Here is a 25,472-nt window from a genome sequence, read left to right on the forward strand (position 1 = left end):
GGTCCTTTTTTTTTTTTTAGCTTTGTTTACTAAATACAAGTAAAATAAAGATGGCAAATTAGAACTCTCTAGGGGAGTGTTCTGTAGCCCTACAGAAGTTTTAGCTTATAGTTCCCATTAGCTCTAGCCACCATAGGCAATGGTGAGGGCAGATGAAAGTTGTAGACTAAAACTTCTGTAGGGCAACAAGTTGCCCAGCCCTGCTGTAGAGCCCTGGAACATTTTCCAATGCAAACTGAACGTTTTCTTATGCAAATGACCCTATGCAAATGAACCTTAATTGCATTGGAAAATTTTCCAATTCAAGTTTTCTGGAAAAAGCATCTCACTGGTTGGAATTTACGTTTGCTACTCAGTGACTGCTATTTTGGACAATAATCTATGCTAGAGACAGATATAAATAAAATCAAGGTGCCCCGCCGCTGTTTCTTCATCCCAGATAGTCTTTTTGTTCACCCTGAGATCTTTTTGGCACCCAGCACAGTCTAACCCAGCCTTCCCCAATCTGGCCAGATGTTTTGTACTATAACTCCCATGATCCCTGTTGGGATCCAGGAATGGATCCTGTTTTGTATTTTCCACTATTTTTACTGTTACCCGGGGACCTGGCAGAAGTGAGGATTCAGCAGAACACTTAAAGGTCAACGATGCAGCTGGACACTAATTGTATAACTGAATTATTGCTGGGACTGTATTTGCGTTAATTGGTCAATTAGTGATTGCATCAGATGTACAGGTTTCATTATAAAAGTAGCTGTGTTTTGTAAGGTCCTTTCCTTCTCTTGTGTTACCCCAACTTGATGTATGCTGTGTAATTTGAACGTGAGTATATTTGTATATAAGTGCCATTGTTAAATTATTTATTTCTGTCAGTCAAGGATTACTTTTAACCGTAACAAGAATCCTTTGCATCATTTGTTTTGCTGTTCTGGCTGAACCGCTGTATACTACTGCTACAAATTAGTTCAAGCCTGTGCGGCCCAGACAGGTTAATGAGTTTCAGAACCAACACTCTTAACATCCTGAACTAATAATTTTCTAACAATCCCCATATATTGGTCATGCAGATTGGGGCTGATGGGAGCAGCAGTCCAAATCACCTGGAAGGCAGGAGGCTATGGAAGATTGGTCTAATGTAATTGAAACTGCATAATCATTAGGCCATACTATCTCCTTCACTCCATATTAGGACTATTACAAGCCATAGACTGGGAGCTTTTTCATCATGCAAGGTGGCATTTTTTTATACCTGCCCTCTTTTCTTTTTGTTTACCAACCAGTCGGAAGACGAGTTCTAATTAATTCAATAGCTTACTCCCTATTTTGTGATGTTTTAGACACCACAAATAAAAGGTATTATACTACCGTTGCTTTTGGAGTTTTTTTCCTAATGGACCAAAGGAATACCTGCAATTTTTGCCTATTTTGGATAAGGCCTGGTTTGGATCTATGTAACAGGCAGGGTAGTGTCATCATCAATTCTATATTTAGCAATTGGTTAAGGTGAGATTGTAAACAGCCAATTTTCATTTGTACATCTGAGCAGGAATTGAATCACCCCAAAGAAACCCAAAGACCCCAAATCCAGACCCGTAATGGGTACCACCTAGCCCTCAACTTGCCAACCTTCTTCCTTTCCTTCCATGACCTACTCCAGGGTAGCAGCTAATGGCACAATCTATACCTGTCTGCTCATAAATTAACCCTATGGAGTTCAATGGGGCTTACTCCCAGGGAAGTATTTATTTATTTATTGCATTTCTATACCGCCCAATAGCCAAAGCTGTCTGGGCGATTTAGGTAAAGGATTTAGGTAAAGGATTAGGTAAAGGATTGCAACCCAAGAACACAAGGTGTGAACTGAGACAGTACAGAGTGGTGTGAGTAGTTATTACGACACATGGACTTTCTCATTTTTATTTAATATATTTTTACAACACTTTTCAGTGAAGACTGATTTCCAGGACACCTTCCAGTTAAAAAGCCCACAAAAGAACAGTTACTAAATTCCAGGATAGCCATCTTAGTCTGTTGCAGGAAAAAACCCAAATCCCTGTGGCATCTTAAAGTTGAACACATTTATCATGGCATATTATTACATCTGGTGAAGTAGACTCTAGTCTGCAAGAGCTTACACCATAATAAATACGTTAGAGAGCAATCCTACCACAGAACAGCTTATAAAGCCCCTCTGAGGACTGAGACAATGCTCCAGCCTCGGAAGGGGGGTTGCGGAGAACCCCCAGACTTTTTCTCAGCAGCCAGTGTGAAAGGAACTGCACCGACTGGGCTTGGGATCTTGACCTCAGAGAGGGGGGAAACGGGGTGTTCGGGAGGGCAGGGAGAATAAGAGACTGAAGAGGCTGGGGTGTGAATTATCTTAAACCTGCTCCAGCCTCCTTCTCTCCCCCGTCCCCGCCCCAAAAGCATCCTGTCTAGACAGCCTAAAAAGCCGGCCTAGCAAAATCTGCAGAGTGGAAAGGCAGGAAGGTGAAGAAAGCAGCTATGGTCCCTCCTGCCTGGCATTGGATGATCAGATGCCTCCGGGTTCAGGAGCTTCTGATCACCAAGGGTGCAATCGATAGGACCGTGTCCTTAGTCTTTCAGGTGCCGCAATTACTGTTACTGTTTTCCCTGTTTCCTTTTGCCACTTGTTTCACGTCAGTCTTCCACAGCCTGCTGCCTCTAGATGTTTCGACTCCAAGTCCCATCATCGCTGATCATTGGCCATGCTGGCTGGGTCTGAATGGCGTTGCAGTCAAACAACATCTGGAAGGCCAATGTCCCCCAACCCTGTTTCAGACTATTCAATGGCTGGACCCCCTTGGGCCCGCCTGGTATTTTGGACTCCAAGTCCCATCATCCCTCACCAATGGCTAGGGCTGCTGGTACTTGTAGGCCAAAACATCTGGAGGGTCATAAGTTGCCCACCCCTGGTATGAAAGGCCTTGGGGTATCCTAAGGCTCCACAGGTGGACTTTGTGGTGCTACTACAGGCCCGCCTGGGCCACCTCATACAGGCCCGCGGCCTACAGGTCACCGTTCCCTCCACGCGCCCCTCAGCGCCCCGCCCACTAACGGGCAGCTGTCAGAGACGACGGGGGGCCTAAAGGGGCGGAGCCTTCGCGGAGCTAAGGCGGACGGCGCGCGCCCCGACCCGAACACGGATTTCGTCTCGTCGGAATGCGCAGAACAACGGAGCGCCCGGCCTCAGGCCTACCTTACTCGCGGCCCCCAAGCCTCACCAAAAAACGCTCGGCAAGCTTTGCTGGCAACGTCCCTTATTTTTCCAGCCCAGCCGCTCCCCTCATCTCTTCCGCGCTTTCTGCGCATGCTCCTTTGCCGCGTTAACCCCCTCCCCCCCGTTCTGACGTAGTAAAGGGCCCCTCACGAGACAGAGAGCAGCTTCCGAAGTGCGGGCTGGTTGGCTGCGGCGTCGCCCTGACCTCCAGGAACGGCTGGAAGGCGCCCTCCCTGCCAGAACCGCAGCGCAATCTAATAATACCTGTCTACTTGGAAGTAAGTCCCGTTGAGCTCAATGGGGCTTACTCCTTGGTAAATGGGCATAGGAGTGCAGCCTTAAAAATCCCCTTTTCTGTTTCCTATTTTTGATTAAGCATTATTTTTTAAAAAAATAATTAATCATATAAATTAGCTTGTGTGGGCAAAGATATATATGCATGTTTGTGTGAACACCGGTGAAAATGCACTTTACTTGCAACACGTCTGCAGGGTGCCAGGTTGGAGAACGCTGCATTTATAGAGAAAAGGCCCCATTGAGCAAGGTGCGACTTACTTTCGAGTAATCATGTATACGACTGCACATATTACTACTGAAAGATGTATTTTCAAAATATGGGGAACAGACATCGTTCAACCCAACAGCCTCGACATCCCCAAATCGATTCACATCTAGGAGAGACTAATAACGGAATCCTATACATGGCTGCTTAGAACTTAAGTCTGGTTAGATTCCATAGGGCTTACTCCCAGGTAAACAGGGATAGGATTGCAGCCAATAAAGGTATTGCACCACTGTCCTTTTTGGTTCAGTGTTGTGATCTGTCTGAATTATGTGCTAAAATTTTAAAATTGCCATAATAGTGTTTCCTAACATGATCAGCAATCACCTGTTTAATCCTAAGGCAATATTTTTTTAACCTTACAGGGCTCCTTTCTACCTTCAAGCCCAACTTAGAGAATCAACCGCATATGCTGTGGACAGAGATCTTTGTGCCAGGCCACATGGATACCTACCTGCTCTTATGAGTCAGGAACTATGAAGAACAGAGGAAGAAGAATCTGCTGGGCAAGATCTTGCCCCTTCCTGGAACTTCCCACACCTCATTTGGCAGGGAGGCAGACTCCATCCCACTCAGGATCAGTGCTTGCAATGTGAATGGAAGCAGTAGGGGAATTATGAAATCAGAAAGCTTTTCCCCACCCCCAATTTTAACCAAATCAAGCCTGGACTGCCTTCTTGCACTGGCTACATATTGGCTACCAGGCCAGATTTAAGGTTTGGGTACTAGTGTACAAAGACCTAAACAACTTGGGACCTGGATACCTGAGAAAGCTCCTCCCCTGCCTGGTCACTGAGGTTATTGGAGGGAATGCTCCTGGTGGTTCCACATGGACCTATGGCTCATTTGGAATCCACCAGGAGAAAAGCCTTTAGTGTGGTGGCCCCTTCTCTTTGGACTCCCTACCCCTGGAGGTCAGGCAGGTACCAACGCTAGGCTGCTTCCAGTGCCTCCTGAAAACAACTCTATTTCGAGAAGCCTTAACTCAACAGACTAGCCACTGTTTTTACTTGTCCTTTGTTTTAAATTGAACTATTTTAATTTGCTTTCTTAACCTTTCTTTTTATTGTTTATTCCTATGTGCACCGCTCCGGAATCAATATTAGATATGGAACGGTATATAAATATTGTAAATAAATAAGTGGGGAAGGAATCCTCTGCACCTCAATAATTCAAACATTGCTCCCATCCTGGAACTTTCACTGCCTCCGCCCACTTTGAGAGACTTGAGTGATGGCATGGCCTTCTCCAAATCAGTCTCACTGCAAACCTGAGACACTGCCACCGTGAGTCCTGTTTCCACAAACAGAAAAACAGCCTATGGAAAACTCTCTCAAAGCCACAAAACATGTGTGCTTGAGTTCCAAACTTGAGTCTGTCCAACACTCAGTACACTGGATCATATTCGTTCCCTTGAACATCTTGATTGGTTAGAATGCTCCCAGTTGTTGATGTTATTGTGATGTCATTGTGTCAATGCTACCTCTGATTAGCTCATAACATTTCAACTTCTATCCTTGTTGGAACCACTTGTGGAGCAGGGCCGGCTCCAGGTTCAAGGTCCTGGATTCAATTGCTCTCTGGTAGGCTCTCTCTTCCAACCGTGGCCTTACTAGGCAGTGGCAGCAAACAAAAGAATAGCAGCAGTGCTGGCTGGTTGGGTCTAACCATCAGTTTGATTTCCCACAATGCTCCAGAGGAACATTACAGGGGGAGCATTGTGGGACCTCCTCCTCCTCAGAGTCCCAGATTGGAAAATGGGTGAATGGCGGAAGAGGAGAAGAAAGGGAGGTCCCATTGCCCAAGCAAAATTTTGATCATGTGACCTTCAATGGAGCCGTTCTTCAAAACAGAACACATTTTCTTTGTAAAATTGGGTCATCTTGTAATTTGTTTCATTGGGAGGTAACTACAGGAGACCATATCATAAGAGATCTTGGTTTTCTGAAATGGGCAAGATAAGAGGAACCTTTATTCTTTCAAGTCATTTACAAAAGGCTTTTTTTTCCCCCTGTAGAAGCAAGCAGGAGTCTGATTGTGTCCTAAAATCCGGAATGGATTAACACCTCAAAGTCAGTTAATACAGAGACATGCCCAGTAACCAAACTGGAAATGTAAGGTCTGAGTTTGAACTCTCCTGAAACTACAGCTAGTCACCAGATAAAAGTAAATATTAATGAGTGTAATACTATGCATATTTAGACAGAAAAAAGTCCTACAAATGGCTGGGGAATGCTGGCAGTTTTAGGACTTTTTTTCTGTCTAAACATGCATAGGGTTGCACCCTAACAAACTGATTCTGTTGATCAGGGGTGGGCAATTTGTGGCCCCCTCCAGATTTTTTGGGCCTACAATTCCCATGATCCCTCACTATTGGCTGGGGCTGATGGGAGTTGTAGACCAAAACATCTGTTGCCCATACTTGCTATAGAGAGGTGTATCTAAGCATGCTGATTTAAATGGGTGTAGACTCCTAACTTTGTACAGGACTGGGCTGTAAGTGTGCCAAGCCCATGCCAGAATGAGCAGTTCTCTCCTGTGGGATTTAGCTCTTCTATAAAGCACATCCCATGTTCAGCTTCCCTAACCTGCCATCCTCCAGGTGCATTAGACAACTCCCATAAGCTGAGCAACAGGGTTGGGAAAGGATGGCTTAGCTGTGTGCAGGCCAGACAGTTAGGCTTTTATTCAAGAAATCCTGGACACCCACAGATAGGAGGGGCCCAAACATCAGTTGCGGGAAGATGGCGTTGGCAGGTTCACGTAGCTTTTCATGGGTGGGAGGGGTCTGATCTTGCGTCCCGCCCACCCCCCTTTGCGCTGCCACAGGCCGCTTCTGGGCCGCTTTCCTAACCACCGGTTCCGGCCAGCTTTCCCAATGATCCGTTTGTTGTGGTCGACATTGGAAACTCGTCCCACTGTACACATGCAAGTTTCCAGAACCTGAAAAAGTGAGGAAGGCCATGAAGCAGGATATTGCAGACATTTTCACATGATTTTTTAGAGGAACCTGGCAAATGTTCACCTTGTCCTCCCGTGTCTTCGATAGCTTTTAACAACAACTGGATCTTTTTACGTGCCATCTGCTGTTTTTATCTGAGTTTTTTCTTATGGGTCTGGGTCCACTGTCTTTTTCTTTAATCTAACCTCCTTTTAACCTGCTATATTTATTATTGTTATTATATTTCACCTGCTAATTTATTTTTGTATTGTGTTTTTACTACAAGCTGCCAAGAAGCCATGTTGCAAAAAGCAGGTTACAAGTATAAACATAAATAAACAAATACCTACATATGCCTGCTTCTGTGACTAAGCATCAGAGTTCATTATAAAACAAGTCCATGCAAGACACAGAATTCCTGCTCCCTCCAAGTGGCTCCTTTCTTCTAGCTGCAGGTCATGACTAGAGGCAACACACCGGTAATAGCTTGTGTGTCGGGCATGGAGGAATGCAAAATGTGAACCGCCCAGAGAGCTCCAGCTATTGGGCGGTATAGAAATGTAATAAATAAATAATAGGAAGCTGCTTTATGCGGAGTCAGACCACTGGGTCCATCTAAGTTCACTGTTGTAGACACCCAGGGTGGGCAGAAATTAGATTCCCAGATATTTTGGATTTCAACATCTAGGGAAGGCAGCCACGTTGGGGAAGGCTGCCCACGCAGGCATGGCCCAAGTCAGTTCGCCGGTGCCATCTGCTGAGACAGGCTTCGGCATCCCACCCTCCGCTGAGGCTCCGTAAAAGACTAAAATGCTTACCTGCATTTGCCTCTTGGAGGGCAACTGTATTATGGCTGTTTTGTTCACTTTCCTTAGTAACACGCCACAGGTGCCTGGACAGCATGCAAAGACATAGTGTCATCAGCTGAGTTACAACATGCTTTGAATCAAGGAAGGACCCAGCTACTTCCCCGTGGCTCCCTTTCCAAGCGGTTCGAGTACACACTTGAAGCCAGGAGCCATTGTCAGCACATTGCCTGGCCTGTAAAATGGGCCTATTGACTACTGCACCAATTGCACACTCCTGCCAGCCTTCTAGAATCCATCTTCTCCCCCTGGAGCAGAGCTAAGGAGCCTAGCAACATTTCATGGAAAGGATCAGCACCATCACCTCTTGTGCGACATAAACGGAACAGGTTCATTTATGCCTTTACTGCAGCCTCTGAGTTGGTCTGGTGCCCTCCAGATGTGTAGGCCCACGACTCCCATCATCCCCGCCCAGAAAGGCCATGCTGGCTAGAAAGATGCCTTGCTACATGAAATGACGAATTCACAGTTTTAGTGCTTCCCAAGTCAAAGACTAGTAAAGTTTTGGCCAGAGATGATAGCAGAAGCAAATTTGTGGTTCTCCTACCATTTCTTAAGACAGGGAGCTCTTACAGTCCAAGGGCCAAATTCAATTTTGGAGAAGCTCTCAGAAGCCACATCCCAGAAACAAAATATATAAAAATATTGACATATTTTACCTTAAAGTTCTTACTGCTATTACAACCTTCTAGAACAGCCTTCCTCAACCTGGGGCGCTCCAGATGTGTTGGACTGCATCTCCCAGAATGCCCCAGCCAGAACTAGCTGGGGCATTCTGGGAGTTGTAGTCCAACACATCTGGAGCATCCCAGGTTGAGGAAGGCTGTTCTAGAATATCAGGGAACATAACTACAAGATCTAGGAAGGCACCAATCTATCAGCATTCAAGGGAAAGGGGCATGACCATATGGGGAAATCCAGAGGGATTACAGCTCCAGGTAGGCCAAACTTGGCCCATGGGCTGGAGGTTCAACATCCCTGTCTTAAGGGGACCTAGCTGCTGGTCTCTGTCCCTTGCCCAAATTCGGAAGGATATTGTAGAGCTGTAAAAGGCGTAGAAACGGGTAACTGAATTGATCAGGGAGCTAGAGCACATCTCCCAACAAAAAAAAAGAGTATAACATGGAGGTGGGGGCTTTATTTTTTTTTTAAAAAAAGGATGAGGGTTCCTTCGTCACACAGAGGATAGTTCCATTATGGAATTCACTGCTACAAGATGTGGTTGTGGCCACCAATTTAGATGGCTTTATAAGATTAGACAAATTCATGGAGAATAAATCTTTCAGTGGCTACTACACACGGTGGTTCTTTGTCACCTCCAGGATCAGAGGCACCAATTGCTGGGGAATGTGAGCAAGGGTGTCTCTTCCCCATTCTCAACACATGTATGGAAATGTGTTAGAATACTTTGCTAATCTGGAATTAATTGGATAAAATTTACAGTCCCCAAGGCAGTTTATAATCAGCACTCTCTCCTTAAACATAAAGGGGTAAAAGCAGAAGGCAAGTCATTCTTTTCCTAACAGTTTTAGTATTCGGTCTGTGAATTGTAAAAGTACGCAAAAGGGCAACTGTTAAGTGACCCTTGGATGCTGACCTGCTGCTCGGATATACTGTGCTCCTTTCCCAGGATGGCTTTCCAAGTTGTTTATTAGGGTCCCTATCGGTAGAGCCCCAACAGGATATGCATCTCCTTCATTAGCCAAGACTGAAAGACAAAAAGACCCACCACCGTGTTAACAACCAAAGCAGCAAAGGCATGGAAACACCAAGTTGAACATATCCAGAGCACATACAGATCTTGAAGGGCGAGTCTGATGTGTGGTGGGGGGAGGGGCACACTGTGCCCTTTTTAGAGCAGATGGACAAATGTCAAAAAGGGTCTTGGTGCCACCACCAAAAAGGGCCCATCTCAGAAACCCACTCATCGAATCACGCAAAAGGGCAGGAGCAAAAGCAGAGCTCCAGCTGCCAACCTTAACTGGTGGGTAGACTCGTGTGGAAGGAGACAGTCTCGGAAGTAATCTGGACCCAGGCCATTTGTTACCCTGACAGCTAACGCCAGCACTAAAGCGAGCTTCGAAATGAGCAAGCAGACGATGCAAATGGTGTGAGGTCAGAGTAATACGCTCCAGTCCTTGGAAGCATGATTGGGTGGCTCTTGTGGCAATCAGGAAGCCACTCCCACCCACCCAAAGAGTTTAAAGCATGACTGGCTATTGGGGATGGGTGAATAAACTCTTGCATGAATAAAGCTAGAAAAATATTAGTTTAAAATAAGCCTGCCTAAAGCATGGGAGGTGGGAATTGCAACATCCACCCTATAGTCAGAGCAGATGCACACGCTAGTTTTACTGTATTTTATTACATTTGTAATTTGAGTGTTATGCTTTTGATGGTGTTTATATGTGGAACTTTTTTATATGGGTTGTTAGACACCCTGGGCAGGATATAAATCACACAAACGCATGATAATGATAATACTAATAATACCGATGGTGATGATGATGATGCGTCAAGCAGAGGGGCAAAGCAAAGCTGAAAAACATGCAATCAGTCCTTGAGAGACGTATGTCTGTTTTGGGCTCAGATGGGCTGTCCTAATCAGACACTGCTGTCTCTGCTCGGGCTGCCACTGAGCAGGTTCACAGTTGACAAAAATTTGACCTTCCCTGGTCTATATCCTTGAGCCTCAGAAAAAGAGGGAGAGGGTAGAGTTGAACTCAGGAACTTCTCCTACTGACCTTTCAAGGGGGCTCCCATGGGACTCAGCAGTTCAACCTTGGCTATTTTCAGACATCACTTTAAGCCAAGCTACTCACACTGGGTTATTTTGAAAATTAGCCACTATTATCACCCCCCACGACCATACAAACAAGCCAGTGTGTGTAGTTTATTAAGCTATTGTGCATAATCTGAGTTATCCCTTCCCCACCTTGCTGCAGTCCTCCTGCCTAAGCAGTGGTACTGTTTCACCCATTGACAACATTGCAGCAGCCTCTTTAAGCCTTCCACAATATTCCAATAAGAGGGGAGAGGTTAATTCAGCGCTTCCAACCTCACCCCGACAAGGGGTGGTGGCTGTAAAGCACTGGAAGTATGCAGGATTGGGACCAAACTTCATACACAGCCTCCCCTAGTCAGGAAGCAGCCGATGTGCCATCAAAACCCTGTGCAATTATGTGCCGGGTGCACCAAAAAAGGGGGTGGCGCTGATAACCCTTTGAGGTTTTCATGAACAGGACCAAACTTAATTCACAGCCTCCCCGAGCAGGGGTGTGCATGGGATTCATTGAAAACCCTGCGCACTGACAAAGCCAAGTGAGCGAAAATACCTTTTCACCCAAAAGGGGTTGGTGGCTATAACTCCATGGAAGTTTGCAGGAGCAGGACAAAACTGCATGCACAGCACCCCCCCAGCAAGGATGCACACAAGGCAAAATGACAACCCTGTGCAGCTGCTGCCAACTGACCGAGACGGTATTTGACATGTGGGGAGGCTGCAGAATGCACTGCTGGGGGAAGGGTTAGGGTGTGGTTGGGCTGCGAGCCATATAGGATTGAGAAGAGCAGCGGCGGAAACGCTTTTGATTTTGTCCAATTTATTCTTAATCCAGTCACTTCCTCAAACTCCCTCAGATGATATTTTATTCTTTCCATTTTCTCCAATGGATTCTTAATTGTCAACAATGTATCATCTGCAAACATATTGATTTTTATTTTTTTGAAGCATCCTACTCCCTCAATGTTGTTATCATCTCTTATCACGTTCGCCAATAGTTCTATGACCAATTCTGCGTCCAGTTCTGGGCTCCACAATTCAAGCAGGACGCAGACAAGCTGGAGCGTGTTTAGAGGAAGGCAACCAGGATGATCAGGGGTCTGGAAACAAAGCCCTATGAAGAGAGATTGAAAGAACTGGGCATGTTTAGCCTGGAGAAGAGAAGATTGAGGGGAGACATGATAGCACTCCTCAAATACTTAAAAGGTTGTCACACACAGAGGAGGGCCAGGATCTCTTCTCGATCCTCCCAGAGTGCAGGACACGGAATAATGGGCTCAAGTTAAAGGAAGCCAGATTCCAGCTGGACATCAGGAAAAACTTCCTGTCTGTTAGAGCAGTGCGACAATAGAATCAGTTACCTAGGGAGGTTGTGGGCTCTCCCACATTAGAGGCTTTCAAGAGGCAGCTGGACAAGCATCTGTTGGGGATGCTTTAGGGTGGATTCCTACATTGAGCAGGGGGTTGGACTCGATGGCCTTGTAGGCCCCTTCCAACTCTGCTATTCTATGATTCTCTGATTCAATACAAATAAGACCGGTGAGAGCGGGCATCCTTGTCTTGTTCCTCGGGCCAGTTGTATCTTTTCTGTAACTCCATCATTTATCACTACTGAAGCTGAATTTTGTGAGTATAATTGTCCAATTAAGCCTTTAAATCTTTCTCCAAATCCCATCTTTTCTATTATCATCTTTAGTGCTAGTCAACTCACATAATCAAATGCTTTAAATATATCCAAAACTATTATTCCTGCTTTTATCTTTGTCTTTTTTATCTCCTGTACTATATTTAAAGCTCTTCCAACTAAATTGTGCATTTGTCTTCCTGCTATAAAACCACACTGATCCTCCCCAATATACTTACTTATAAATGTGTTCATCCGCCTCGCCATTATAGCTGATAAAATTTTGGCATCCTGATTTATTAATGAAATAGGTCTGTAAGAGTCTGGGACTGTGAAGTCCTTATCCGGCTTTGGAATTAATATGATAAATGATTGTTCCCACGATGGTGGTATCATCTCCTTCTATTATCCCATTATACAGTTTCATTAATTTCAGTACTAACATTTTTTTAAACGTTTTGTAATACTCCGATCCCAGTCCATCTATACCGGGGGATTTACCCCCTTTCAATTTATCTATAGCTTCTTCTATTTCACTTTGAGAAATATATCTTTCCATTAAATCTTTATCTTCCTCTATCAGACCCTTCTTTACATGTTTATCTATATAGCTCTCCATCTTTGTCTTCAGTGTGTCCTTTTGTTTATATAGTTCTTGGTAAAATTCTTGAAAAATCTTTATTTTCCCTTTCCTAATACTGCATAGCTTTCCTAATTTATCTTTTTTTATTATTATTTAATTTTTTTGAATTATACAACAACAACAAAAACAACAAATAAAATCACTTAATACATAAACATAAAATTGCCTTAATATCGTATGTTCAAATTTAACCTGTTAAACATATTTGTACTAAACATAACAGTGCTCCCCCCACCTCGGGATCTCATTCCTGTTTCCAAAAACTCATAGTTTCATCTGTTGGTGGTTTCCCACTTCCTTTAAGGAACACAAACTCTAGGAACTTTTTCCATATACCCTCAAAATCGTTCGTTTTTACTATGCCTCTTTTCATTTTAATATTACATGTCAATTTATCATTTATAGCAATGTCCCACACTTCTTTATACCATTCTTCAATACAATAGTCTCCTTGCATCTTCCAGTTCCTAGCTACCATCAGCCTCGCAGCTGTCAGCAGGTTAGTTATCAGTTCTTTCGTTTCTTTATTACATTTAAGTTCTTCTTGCAGTGAGAGTAATGCAATCCTTGGTGTAACCTCTACTTTAAATCCCACAATCTGCTCAATCTCAAAGAACACCATCTTCCACAACTTTTGCACATGTTTACAATCCCACCACATATGTAAATACGTTCCTTTTTCACCACAACCCCTCCAACAATCTGCTGAAAGCTGCTTATTAATCTTATTTAATCTGACCGGAGTTTCCTAATTTATCTTTAACTATCCCTGTCAAATTCTTTGACTTTTCCTTTTGTGTGATCCTCGCCAACACCTCTGAATTTTTATTACTATTCTCAAAATACTCTCTTTTCATATAAATCAAATTCTTCTGTACTTCTTCTAAATTCCTATTTTCTAATTCTTTCTTTTTTGCTTATCAGGATTTGTTTATTTCTACTTAGCAAATACTCTCTTTCAAGCTTCTTAATTCCATCCTCTAAATTTCTCTGTATACCCTCTTGTTGCCTCTTTAAATTACACATTTCTCTAATACAAATCCCCCTAGCCACTGCCTTCATTGTATCCCACAATGCTGATGGGGAACATTCCCCATTCTCATTAATTTCCCATATTTCCAGCAATTCTATCTGCATTTTATCTACCACATTTTCATATTTTAATATTCTGGTATTTAACTTCCATCTATTCGCTTCCCTATAGTCTCTTTTTACTTTAATATCCAAGCTTACCAATGCATGGTCAGTTATTTTGATTACCCCTAATCATATGCTACAAACCTTTGTTGCTAAGTCTTTTGAAACAAAAATATAATCTATCCTGGAGAAGGTTTTTCCGCTTTTCCACAAAAGCGGAAACGCTTTTGCCTGCTTTTGCCAATCGACTCTGTAAGCAACCAAAATAACCCACCGTGACAGCCACATGACACAATAACCCACGATGGGTTAAATAAGCCATCATGGCTTATTTAACCCATTGTGGGTTATCATGATGTCTAAACCAAGTCCTTGAGTATGATGCTGAAAGCCTGTCTTTAGTCTAGAGCCTTCTCAAGAGGAAATGTCCTTTGCTCTAAACTCAGGGATGCCATGTTGAAATTGTGACCATCTCTGCAACATCTCAGAAGAAAATAGGGGTGGGGGTCCATCCTGAATGAGTCCAGTCCCTGCTCAGTGGCCAGTGAGGCACTTACCTGCCATCCTGCCTATTTGTCCTGAGGTTTTAATAATGTCACCTTTCTCCATGTTTTCTGTCGCAATGATCCAGCGTTTTCGCTTCCCTCCAGCCACCATAGCTATGTCAGCTGATCTGCCAGGGACAAGAAGAGAAACCAATAAGGGACAGTCAGTTCACCCCACTAGCCTCCCAACCAATGGTCAAAGAGAGAAACAGTTTGTACAAGTGGTGCTCTGCCAAAAAATGTTGCCTTGTGGAGTTTCCATTATTCCATTCTATCCCATCTCACCCACAGCAATCAGCATTCCATGTCAACCAAGCAGGCTCAGTCTTCACTGGGCTATTTTGGGGGGCAGGGTTGTGTTTGTGGGGAACACAGTGGTGCCCAATCCCAGCTACATTAAAATCTTGGACTTATCCACTGATTTCTATGGGCAGCTCGCACTTCATACCTGGGGACATTTAAAAATAGCTCCTCAGTGTGAACTAGGAAATGACTTGTCCAGACAATGAGAGGGTTCTTGCTACCTTTTTTTTAATATCTATGTATCTCTTCCTCCATCCACCTTTTCCATTCAATCCATCTCACTTCCCCTCCTATCCAGTTTTCAGATTTTTTTTTCCTCTCAGGTGTAAGTCAGCATTCTATGGGCACTGAACATGCTCAGTCCTCACTGGGCTATGGGGTGTGTGTGTGTTGCCCCTCCCCAGGGTTTGTTTTTCCTAAAGAGTTTTTGTGCTTGTGCAAATCTTAGGGCTACACAGAGTCTGCTGTTATTTCCAAGGTGGTTGTCATTTTGGCTACATAAGCAACAGCACTCAGAGAATTAAGTTGGAATACTAATATAACAGGCTCCTCAAACCAAATTTGGCTACCACTTACCTGCATGGATCATACCGGACCTCAACCACTTTCTCTTCAAACGGGCTGGACTGTTCTCCTTCTGGGTGGTTCAGTCTTCGGAAATCAATCAGGCGGTAATTTTGCTTATGCCCTCCTCCAATTCCATGGACACGGATACGACCTTGTAGTGGACACAGCACTTATGGTCATATATTACATTTGAAATATAAGAGTCCAATGAATGATAAACAAAAAAATAATATTCCACAAGGTTGCCTGGTTCCACAATGTCTATGAAAACTGACAGAAATTAGGCTGGCTAAAAGCAAAACCTGAAACACATGTAAAAGTTTTCCAGGTTTCAAAAGCAAACTTCTACCCTTCATGGAACCAAAAACAAAAAAGAAAACCAAATTACCATTTATATTTACTTGGGGACAATTGATATTTATCAAACACCCATTATTTTAAAGTCACCACATTAGTATTTCAAAAGGCTGACTCGTGTTTTTCTTATTTGAGGCTACGAATCCCAAAATAAAAACATAATTGGGAGAGAAATCCCAGAGAGGCTGCTGGGGGTGGGGTAGGCCCCAGCTCAAAACATACCTGTGTGATCTCGGCCTCCTGTCTTTTTTATGGGAATGGGCCTGACTGTGTACTTTACCCTGCATTTCCACATTGGATTGCGACTCCACGGAATACTATCACTGAACTCACGGTATGCACAGATTTGGCTAGCGAGGCAAATGGGCTTGGGAGATGCTGGAATCTAGGAAAGGCAGAAAGCAAACCGTAGACAGTACTGAAAAGGAAACTCTGTCCTAATTCCTAAATTCAGGGTGGATGTAAAGTATAATCTTACAACCTTTTGCTGCCTGTTATGTTTTAGAGATGGGGGCCTTGAAATGCAATGACAAACTTATTGACAGAGACATGCAAACATTCTTCTGTTGTGACAGGCACTGACTGGACCCTGGGGCCACTATCTAGGGCCCTACAGTCCAGACGTTCCTCAAATGACCCCTGTCAGCCCCCACATGCCGTGGGCATGCCAAGGGCTGGCACTGATCACTGCCAAATCCTTTTATCTTACTTTTTAAAATAATTTATTTTCATCCTGGAAGGCTACAAGGGGTGGAAAGCAAGCAGGAGTGCTTTATCTGTACCAGGTGAGTGTATATGTGGTGTGTTTTGCCTGTTTTGTGTGTGTCATGTGTGTATTTTGCATAGTTTTTTGTTTTGTTTTCTTGACTGTGGTTGTGCGTTTCTCTGAGCATCACCAATTTGCCTTCTGTAAAATAGGTACTTTGTTGTGCTTTGTGGGAGCAAATACATGTTTTGGCATTTGGGGCTAAGACCACAAATCTGCATTATACTCAGTTTCTTGATGAGGTCTCTGAGCCTCTTTGCTTTGCCTCCTGTAAAATGAGTCCATGAGCAGAAAACTGTGGGTTCAAACAAGCAGTCTTGTGTTTGGGAGCTCAGAGCTCATCTCTGCTTTGTATTTAGGTTCTTGGCCAAATTACTTTTCTTTTAATTTGCCTTGTGGAAAATGGGTGTTTTATGCTTGGCCATGCCTACCATGGCAGCCATTTTGTGAAAGGGCAAGTTCTGCTCCCACCATGGCAGCCATTTTGTGAGGGCCTGGGACACTCTCACAAAATTATACATGTGCCCACTTAAGCAAAAAGGTTAGGGACTCCTGGTCTAGCTTCTCCAGCATCCACAGTGGACAATCAAATGCCTATGGGAAGGCTACAAACAAGTCACAAAGACTACAGCTCTCTCCTACTATTGTTCCCCAGCAACTAGCATTCAAAGGCCTCTGATCCTGGAGATAGCATTGAGTCATCCCGACTAGTAGACATAGCCATCCTGGGTAGAACCATTGGTCCTACAAAGGCGGGACATGAATCTCCAGTAAATAAACAGCTTTATCCTCCATGATGTAAGGAATGGTGAGTTGTCTGAGGATGAGGACTCTGGGGATGAGCAGCCACAGGCGGGACCCAGTACCAGCTTGGCTGATCAACAGCCAGCAGAGGCCTCATCCAGTGCAGACTTAGAAGAGGAGCAAACAGACTTGTTACACGTGCCCTCGTTCAAACAGCAAAGGGCAGAGAAGGAGGCGTTACGTCGATCTAAGCGGATTGCTAATAAACGCCAGCTGAACAAGGAACAGCTGTGAGGCTGAGCTGGTGTATTTAGATAGCAGTCTGCAGACCAGGAAATTGTCAGAGCTTATCTGGTTTGCCTGGGAGAAGCTCTGGACCGTGTACCCGTGACCGTGCCGTGTTCCTGCCGTGTTGTATCGTTTTGGACTCTGGACTTCTTGGACCTCGTGACTCTCTCCTGCCCTTTGGAATCTGGACTGGCTTATGGATTTTCGTGACTCTCTCGTACCCTCACTGACATCTGGAATGCTTTATGGACTGCCTTTGTGTTTTGCGTAAGCAACCAGCAATTGCTCTATGTATTTCTGTTTCAGCTGTGTGACCAATACACCTTATTAGTTACTTCTTTAATTGCTGTGTTTGCTGTTTCTTGGCGTGCTTCCCAGTCTGGGCACTCTGCCCAAAGAGATAAGCAAAAGTGGCTGGTTTCAGACCGGCTTCTTCAGGACAGAATAAGCTCTGACCAACGTTTTACCAGCACTTTTTCTGTTAAGAAAAATAAGAATGGAAAACCTTTTGGAGCAGCAGAAGCAGTTAGCTACTCAGGTGATCCAGCTCACGCAATTAATCACCATGCTCCAAGCGCAAGTGAATCAGGCAACGGCTGCAGCTTCTCAGCCTCCGCCGCTGCCGCGTAGGAGTAAATGCTTTGCAACCATGCCAGAGAGGTTTTCCGGAGAAAGGGGAATGCTGGACACTTTTCTTGCAAACTGCAAATTGCATTTCAAGGTCCGCCCGGAGGATTTTGTTACAGATGGGCACAAAGTAGCTTTTATTGTGTCCTTATTGTCTGGGTCTGCAAGCAAATGGGTTACACCTTATCTCAATCAGGATAGCCCTTTGCTTGACAACCTGGATGCGTTTCTGAAAGAAATGACAGCCATCTGGGGAGATCCGGTGAAAGCAGAAACAGCTGAGCACTGCATAAGGGAGTTGCGTCAGGGAAAGGGGTCAGCGGCTGAATATGCTACTCAGTTTCGTCTCCTGGCACAAGACCTGACTTGGAATGACAGTGCACTTCAGTCACAGTTTCGTTATGGCCTGGCAGAGGAGCTGTTGGACGAATTGGCACGCTCAGCACCGCCTACATCATTGGCTCTGCTCATCGAACAGGCCACCCGGATGGATGCTCGCTTATCAGCTCGTCGTTTGGCACAAAAAGGAACAACAGGATGGAGAGTACAGCCAGTGGTGGAGCCAGCAGCAACACCTGCAGTCGTGGTCTCGCCCTGTACTGGGGAGGAGCCCATGCAGCTGGGAGCTGTAAGAGCACATCTCTCTGCGGCGGAGAAGCAGCGAAGGAGAGCGGCTGGCGTGTGCTTATATTGTGGACATGGGGGGCATTTTGCTCGAGTCTGCCCTGCCAAAGGACAGAAGGGGTCTTTGTCGGGAAACGGGACTTCCCAGGCTTAGGAGGGGTCGCTAGCCTGGGAATTTTGGGGGCAGAGGCAGGTGTGCCTCATGCAGAACCTAGAAAAGACCCTCTACTGGTCTCAGCAACGTTGTCAGAGGAGCAGGCTCAGGGGTGTGCAGTGGGAGTTATGGTTGACTCTGGAGCATCCAGCAATTTTATGGACTGGGCATTTGCTTCCCAACACAATTTCACACTAGAGCCGCTGGCAGAGCCGAGGCAGGTGGAGACAATTGATGGGCGACTTTTAAAATCAGGGCCAGTTACACACCAGACCACTCTGTTGAGGCTGGAGATCCAGGGGCATGTGGAGCGCCTACGTTTCTATGTGGCAGCAGTACCACATTTTGCAGTGGTTTTGGGGATGCCATGGCTCACGCAGCATGATCCCCATATTTCATGGGGTCGGCGGGAAGTACTTTTTGCTTCACCCTATTGTCAAGAACATTGTTGGCCAGAGCAGGTGCAGGCAGCCGTGGCAGTGGTTCCAAGATCTGCGGCCGCAGATCTTCCAGCAAAGTATGCTGAATTTGCGGATGTTTTTGACAAAAAGGAGGCGGATAGGCTTCCACCGCATAGGCCATATGACTGCACCATTGATTTGTTACCAGGGGCCTCTATACCAGCAGGGCGCATTTATTCCCTTTCAGAACCAGAGTTGGCGGTTTTACGGGAATTTTTGGAGACCAACATACAGAAGGGGTTTATTCGCCCTTCTAAGTCGCCTGCAGGCGCACCCGTATTCTTTGTACGCAAAAAGACAGGGGATTTGCGTCTCTGTAATGATTATAGAGGTCTGAACCGCATCACAGTGCGTAACCGCTACCCCTTACCATTAATTCCAGAACTTTTGGAGCGCCTGCGACATGCGAAGGTTTTTACCAAATTAGATCTTCGCGGGGCTTATAATTTGGTGAGAATCAAGGAAGGGGACGAGTGGAAGACTGCTTTTCAGACCAGATATGGGCACTATGAATATACGGTGATGTCGTTCGGATTATGCAACGCCCCAGCCGTATTTCAGCATTTTGTTAATGACATTTTCAGGGACTACCTGGATCGCTTTGTTATTATTTATCTGGATGATTTTTTGATTTTTTCCCCCAATCAGGAGGCGCATGATGCTCATGTTAAGGCAGTCTTGCAGAGACTTCGTGAGCACAGGTTGTACGCAAAATTAGACAAATGTGCGTTCGATCTCACGGAAGTGGACTTTTTAGGTTATAAGATCTCTGCAAAAGGAGTGGCGATGGATCACGCCAAGGTCGAAGCGGTCCTGTCCTGGCAGTCTCCTAGGACTCGAAAGGAGGTGCAGCGCTTTTTGGGTTTCGCGAATTTTTACCGGCGCTTTATTCCAGAGTTCGCGACTCTGGCGGAACCCATCACCCAGTTGCTGAGGGGCAAGACGGGGTTTCGGTGGACACCGGCAGCACAGGTAGCTTTCGAGCAGCTGAAGCAGCGGTTTACGGCAGCCCCAATTTTGCAGCATCCAGATCCACGTAAACCGTTTGTGGTGGAGACGGATGCGTCAGATGTCGCCGTAGGTGCAGTTCTGCTGCAGGCAAGTACAGCAGACTGTGGGTGGTTGCCTTGTGCGTTTTTTTCTAGGCAGCTTACTCCACCAGAAAGAAACTACACCATCTGGGAGAAGGAGCTCTTGGCAGTAAAGGCGGCCTTCGAGGTGTGGCGTCATCTGTTGGAGGGGGCGGAGTATCCAGTAGAGGTTCGAACCGATCACCGGAATCTGGAGTATCTACAAACAGCCCGGAAGCTGACACAAAGGCAGAAGCGCTGGGCTTTGTTTTTTGGGCGTTTCAACTTTCGGTTGAAATATGTTCCTCGGGCCCAAAATCGCCAGGCTGATGCCTTGTCCCGCAAGCCGGAGTATGCAGCGCAGACGGAGAGGGAGGTGCGGTCAACGATCCTGCGACCCGAACATTTTGCAGCAGCGCAGGTGCCCCCGACTTTGAGGGAACAGATTCGCCAGGTGCAGGGGCAGGACGCGTTGGTGCGGGAACAGGCAGCAGGAGGGGCCAAGGCACCGTTTCACATAAGAGACGGGCTCCTATATCACCGAGGTCGTTTGTATGTGCCAGCAGGGGTGTGTAGGGACTCAGTGTTACAGCTGTGCCATGACAGCCGACCGGCCGGACATTTTGGCATATACAAGACTTTGCACCTGCTATCTAGAGACTTTTGGTGGCCGAGGGTGCAAGCAGATGTGGCTCGGTACGTCCAGAGCTGTCCGGTGTGCCATCGGGCAAAGGACATAAGGGGGCGACCGGCAGGCTTGCTACATCCGTTGCCTACTCCTGTGGGTCCATGGCGGGTGATTTCAATGGACTTTATTACAGACTTGCCATTGTCTGCGGGACACACCACTATATTTGTAGTGGTCGATCTTTTTTCAAAGATGGCACATTTTGTCCCGTGTCCAGGGTTACCAACCGCCCAGGAGACTGCTCGATTGTTCGTGGACAATGTGTTCAGGTTACATGGACTGCCGGAGGGGATTGTCTCGGATCGGGGAGCGCAATTTACGGCACGTTTTTGGAAGGCGGTGATGCAGGTTTTGGACATCAAAGCGCATATGTCATCAGCCTTTCATCCGCAAACAGATGGCCAGACAGAGCGGACAAATGGCACGTTAGAGCAATACCTCCGATGTTACTCTAACTATCAACAAGACAATTGGGCGGGGTTGCTTCCCTTGGCGGAATTCGCCTATAATAATTCTGTGCACGCCTCAACGCAGCAGACACCGTTCTTTGCAACCAGTGGTATGCATCCACGGTGGTTTCCGGCGGTGGTGCCCGCTACCAAGGTTCCTGCAGCAGATCAATGGTTGCAGGAATTACAGGCAGTGCAATCCATGGTGCAGGAGCAGCTGCAGGTGGCCAAAGAGGCCTACAAGGTGGGCGCTGATCGGAGGAGGCAGGAGGGGCCGGCAATCACGGTTGGTGACCGGGTGTGGTTATCAACACGGAATCTTCCACGGCATCGACCCTGCCGGAAGTTGGATGCACGCTTTATGGGTCCATTTTTAGTAACAGCACAGATTAATCCGGTGGCGTTCCGCTTACAGCTGCCTCGGACTTTCCGGATTCACCCTGTGTTTCACCGTTCTCTATTGGTTCCAGCAGCAGGGGTGAGGCCGGATGCTGGGTCAAAGGCTCCTCCAGTCCCAGTGTTAGTGGATGGGGAGGAGGAGTATGAAGTGGCACAAGTCTTGGACTCACGGAAACATCAAGGGCGTTTGCAGTACTTAATTGACTGGCTGGGTTATGGGCCAGAAGAGCGCTCCTGGGAGAATGCTGGGGATGTGCATGCTCCTCTCTTGGTGCAGGACTTTCACCTTAACTACCCTTCCAAGCCAGGCCCAGCTAGGGCGGCAGGAGGGGATTATGGAGAGGGGAGTAGTGTAAGGAATGGTGAGTTGTCTGAGGATGAGGACTCTGGGGATGAGCAGCCACAGGCGGGACCCAGTACCAGCTTGGCTGATCAACAGCCAGCAGAGGCCTCATCCAGTGCAGACTTAGAAGAGGAGCAAACAGACTTGTTACACGTGCCCTCGTTCAAACAGCAAAGGGCAGAGAAGGAGGCGTTACGTCGATCTAAGCGGATTGCTAATAAACGCCAGCTGAACAAGGAACAGCTGTGAGGCTGAGCTGGTGTATTTAGATAGCAGTCTGCAGACCAGGAAATTGTCAGAGCTTATCTGGTTTGCCTGGGAGAAGCTCTGGACCGTGTACCCGTGACCGTGCCGTGTTCCTGCCGTGTTGTATCGTTTTGGACTCTGGACTTCTTGGACCTCGTGACTCTCTCCTGCCCTTTGGAATCTGGACTGGCTTATGGATTTTCGTGACTCTCTCGTACCCTCACTGACATCTGGAATGCTTTATGGACTGCCTTTGTGTTTTGCGTAAGCAACCAGCAATTGCTCTATGTATTTCTGTTTCAGCTGTGTGACCAATACACCTTATTAGTTACTTCTTTAATTGCTGTGTTTGCTGTTTCTTGGCGTGCTTCCCAGTCTGGGCACTCTGCCCAAAGAGATAAGCAAAAGTGGCTGGTTTCAGACCGGCTTCTTCAGGACACATGAATGTGTCTAATCCCTTTGGCCAGAAAGAACAAGTCTGACATACCTGTGAGAGGCGAGGGCTTGAAGACAGCAGCAGGGACCCAAAGGTCCGGATCAAGTTTGATACAGCCATTACCCAGTAATACTTGCTCCCTGTTGCAGAGAGGAGAAAACGGAATTCATGACAAGTTTATAGATTACGGGCTTCTTTACATTAAGGCAAAATCACGTTTCCTTACCGGGGCTTTGCTTCCTGCTTCTCTTGGGCAATCATAATGGGGCTGCATTACATGGTGGAGAGGGACGACCATGTGGTCTATAATGGAAAACTTCCCCTCCTCTCACTGCTCATAGCCCTGAAGGAGACAGCGCACTTTCTAGTGGATGATTTGTAGCACAACTTCCCCTGTACATGGTAGGAAATCCCGAGATATTTCGCAGAATCAGGATATCACAGTGTTGTTGTTCTTTTTTTAAAAAAAACAGAATTTATTTATTTATTTATTTATTTATTACATTTCTATACCGCCCAATAGCCGGAGAATTACCAGGGGAAGGTGCAGGAGGTTTCCGGCATTGTCAAAAGAACCCACAAACTTCTGTGAGTGGCCAGTCACAAGCATGCCTTATTTCACTTGTGTGAAGAAACCCTCTGTCACATGAGGAGAGGGAAGTAGTAAAGGCATCAAAGGAGACAGCAAGTATAGCTAGGGATTAATGACTACCCACATAGGGAGTCTGTCAAAGCTGCTAATCTCTTACACAGGGCTCAAACAGAATCATTATTTAATTTATTTGTTGCATTTTTATCCCACCATTTCTCCAAAGAGCCCATGGTGGGTTACTCAAGGGACATTCATGGAGATTATTTCATGTTATTCTCACAAGAACCATGAAAGAGATACTAGGGTGAGAGAAGGTGATTGGCCCAAGGTCAGCCAGTGAGCATCATGGCTGAAGGGAGATTCAAACCCAGCCCTCCTGGGTCCTTCTTGACATTGGCTGGGGATGATGAGATATAGCCCAACACATCTGGAGGGCACCAGGTTGCTCAGACCAACCTGGTTGGCCCGCTACACTACCAAGAGAAAGAAAGAGAATTCCATCTTACTTCTGGAGTTAGCACAAGAACAATTCTCACTTTTCTGGAGAACTTGTGAGGGCTCTACACAGAAAGCGCTCCACTGTACATAATAGCGCAAAACTGCCATAGAGACTATCTGTAACACGTGGACTTGCTTTGAGTCACATAGCAGTCTCTTGCTTTTCAGGAGGGTGGGGAAAGAGAAAGTGGGGGAAATTATTTATTCATTACATTTTTATACCGCCCAATAGCCGAAGCTCTCTGGGCGGTTCACAAAAAAGTCATAGAGCACAATCCTATGCATTCTTAGACAGAAAAAGAAGTCCTACAACTCGCAGCAAGTGCTGGGAGTTGTAGGACTTCTTTTTCTGTCTAAGCATGCATAGGATTGCATCCATAGAGACTTACTCATTATACCCATGTATCTGGGAGTAAGCACCATTGAATTCACTTAGACTTTCTTCTAAGCAGACATGTATAGGGTTGCACTGCCTTCCAGATGTTTTGGCCTACAATTCCCATAATCCCTGACCATTGGCCATGCTGTGTGGGCCTTACAGAAGTTGTATGGAATTCTGTAGGGGCAGCAACACCCCTGTCAGGGGAGAAGAAGGAAGCAACTTAAGTGTTTAGAATTTTCCCCTTTGCTTGTGCTTGGCTGTTGTGCCACTGTTAGATCAGCCTTGCTGTGCCAGATCACTACGCTGGCTGGGGATTGTGGAAGATGCAGTCCAACACTTCTCAAGGGCACCAGGTTGGGGAAGCTTGTTCCCCCCCCCCAACCCCTGGCATTAAGGGAGCAGAATGTGGCAAAGTAATATCCCTCCTGCTATAGCTGGCAGGTGAGTAACAGTACCCTCCTATGAAGAACACAACCCTAAATTTACTCAGAAGTAACTTTCCCTGTGGCCAATGGGGTTTATTCCCAGGAAATTGGGTACAGGATTAACAGCCTCAAACACAGAGAAGACGTTTAGGTTGCGATTCCATGCCCACTTACTTGGTAGTAAGCCTCGCTGAGCTCAATAGGATTACTTCTGAGTAGACGTGCATAGGACCGCGTTGCTAAACGCCTAATTCAATGGGCATTTATTCCAGGAAATCATGGACAAGGAGATTGCATCTTGGGGATTTTGCAGAGAGGTCTCTCTCTACCTACAGAGTTCAGGCGGGGAACTGAAGAAACAATATCTTCCCGGGATAGAAATATATATTTGGCACACCCTGTCGGGATGTCCGTTGAAATTCCCGGAAAAGGGGATACCGTTCAACTCACCCTAAATTAGGCCCCACGCTGCTTATGCCTTCATTCTGTTCGGCGTCCTTAAACCCACCGAGCATGCGCGGCTACATACACACACCTCTGGGAGGAGCATAGCAAGAAGCACCGTGTTATATTTACAGTCCAGTTTGGACTTGGAATCAAGGAGCAAGAACGGGTTTTCTGTTCGAAGGTTCAGTCTTTTTCAACCTTGGAAACCCAGGTGGCGGAGGCGGACTACAATTTCCAGCACAGCCTAGAGTCGGGAATGATGGGA

General features: G+C 46.0%; 2 protein-coding genes and 1 long non-coding RNA gene across 4 annotated transcripts in view; 1 reads left to right on the forward strand and 2 right to left on the reverse strand.

The window, feature by feature from the left end:
* LOC134397360 (cullin-9-like) overlaps nt 1-3,250 on the reverse strand; it is a 37,060-nt gene extending 33,810 nt beyond the window's left edge. Inside the window, exon 1 of the mRNA XM_063123945.1 lies at nt 3,221-3,250. The gene's annotated coding sequence lies outside the window, so the exon portion shown is untranslated. The remainder of the gene's footprint in view (nt 1-3,220) is intronic.
* On the forward strand, nt 3,230-7,097 carry LOC134397361 (uncharacterized). Its single transcript, XR_010025359.1, has 2 exons — nt 3,230-3,519; nt 4,169-7,097. It is a non-coding gene; the product is annotated as an uncharacterized LOC134397361 (long non-coding RNA).
* Nucleotides 6,466-25,272, reverse strand: MRPL2 (mitochondrial ribosomal protein L2). Of its 2 annotated transcripts, none has more exons than XM_063123943.1 (8): nt 25,211-25,272; nt 22,915-23,003; nt 15,791-15,953; nt 15,221-15,362; nt 14,354-14,469; nt 9,208-9,318; nt 7,563-7,636; nt 6,466-6,746 (listed from the first exon to the last, which is right to left on the reverse strand). In XM_063123943.1, the coding sequence occupies exons 2-8, from the start codon at nt 22,981-22,983 to the stop codon at nt 6,534-6,536; spliced, it is 888 nt and encodes a 295-aa protein (XP_062980013.1). In that variant the 5' UTR covers nt 22,984-23,003; nt 25,211-25,272; the 3' UTR covers nt 6,466-6,533. The 2 variants fall into 2 exon arrangements, with proteins under 2 accessions (XP_062980013.1, XP_062980012.1); XM_063123942.1 differs by lacking the exon at nt 25,211-25,272 and adding an exon at nt 23,090-23,107.
* Between the last annotated feature and the right edge of the window lie 200 nt (nt 25,273-25,472).

Source organism: Elgaria multicarinata, chromosome 4 (assembly GCF_023053635.1).
Source record: "Elgaria multicarinata webbii isolate HBS135686 ecotype San Diego chromosome 4, rElgMul1.1.pri, whole genome shotgun sequence".
Lineage (NCBI taxonomy): Eukaryota > Metazoa > Chordata > Lepidosauria > Squamata > Anguidae > Elgaria > Elgaria multicarinata.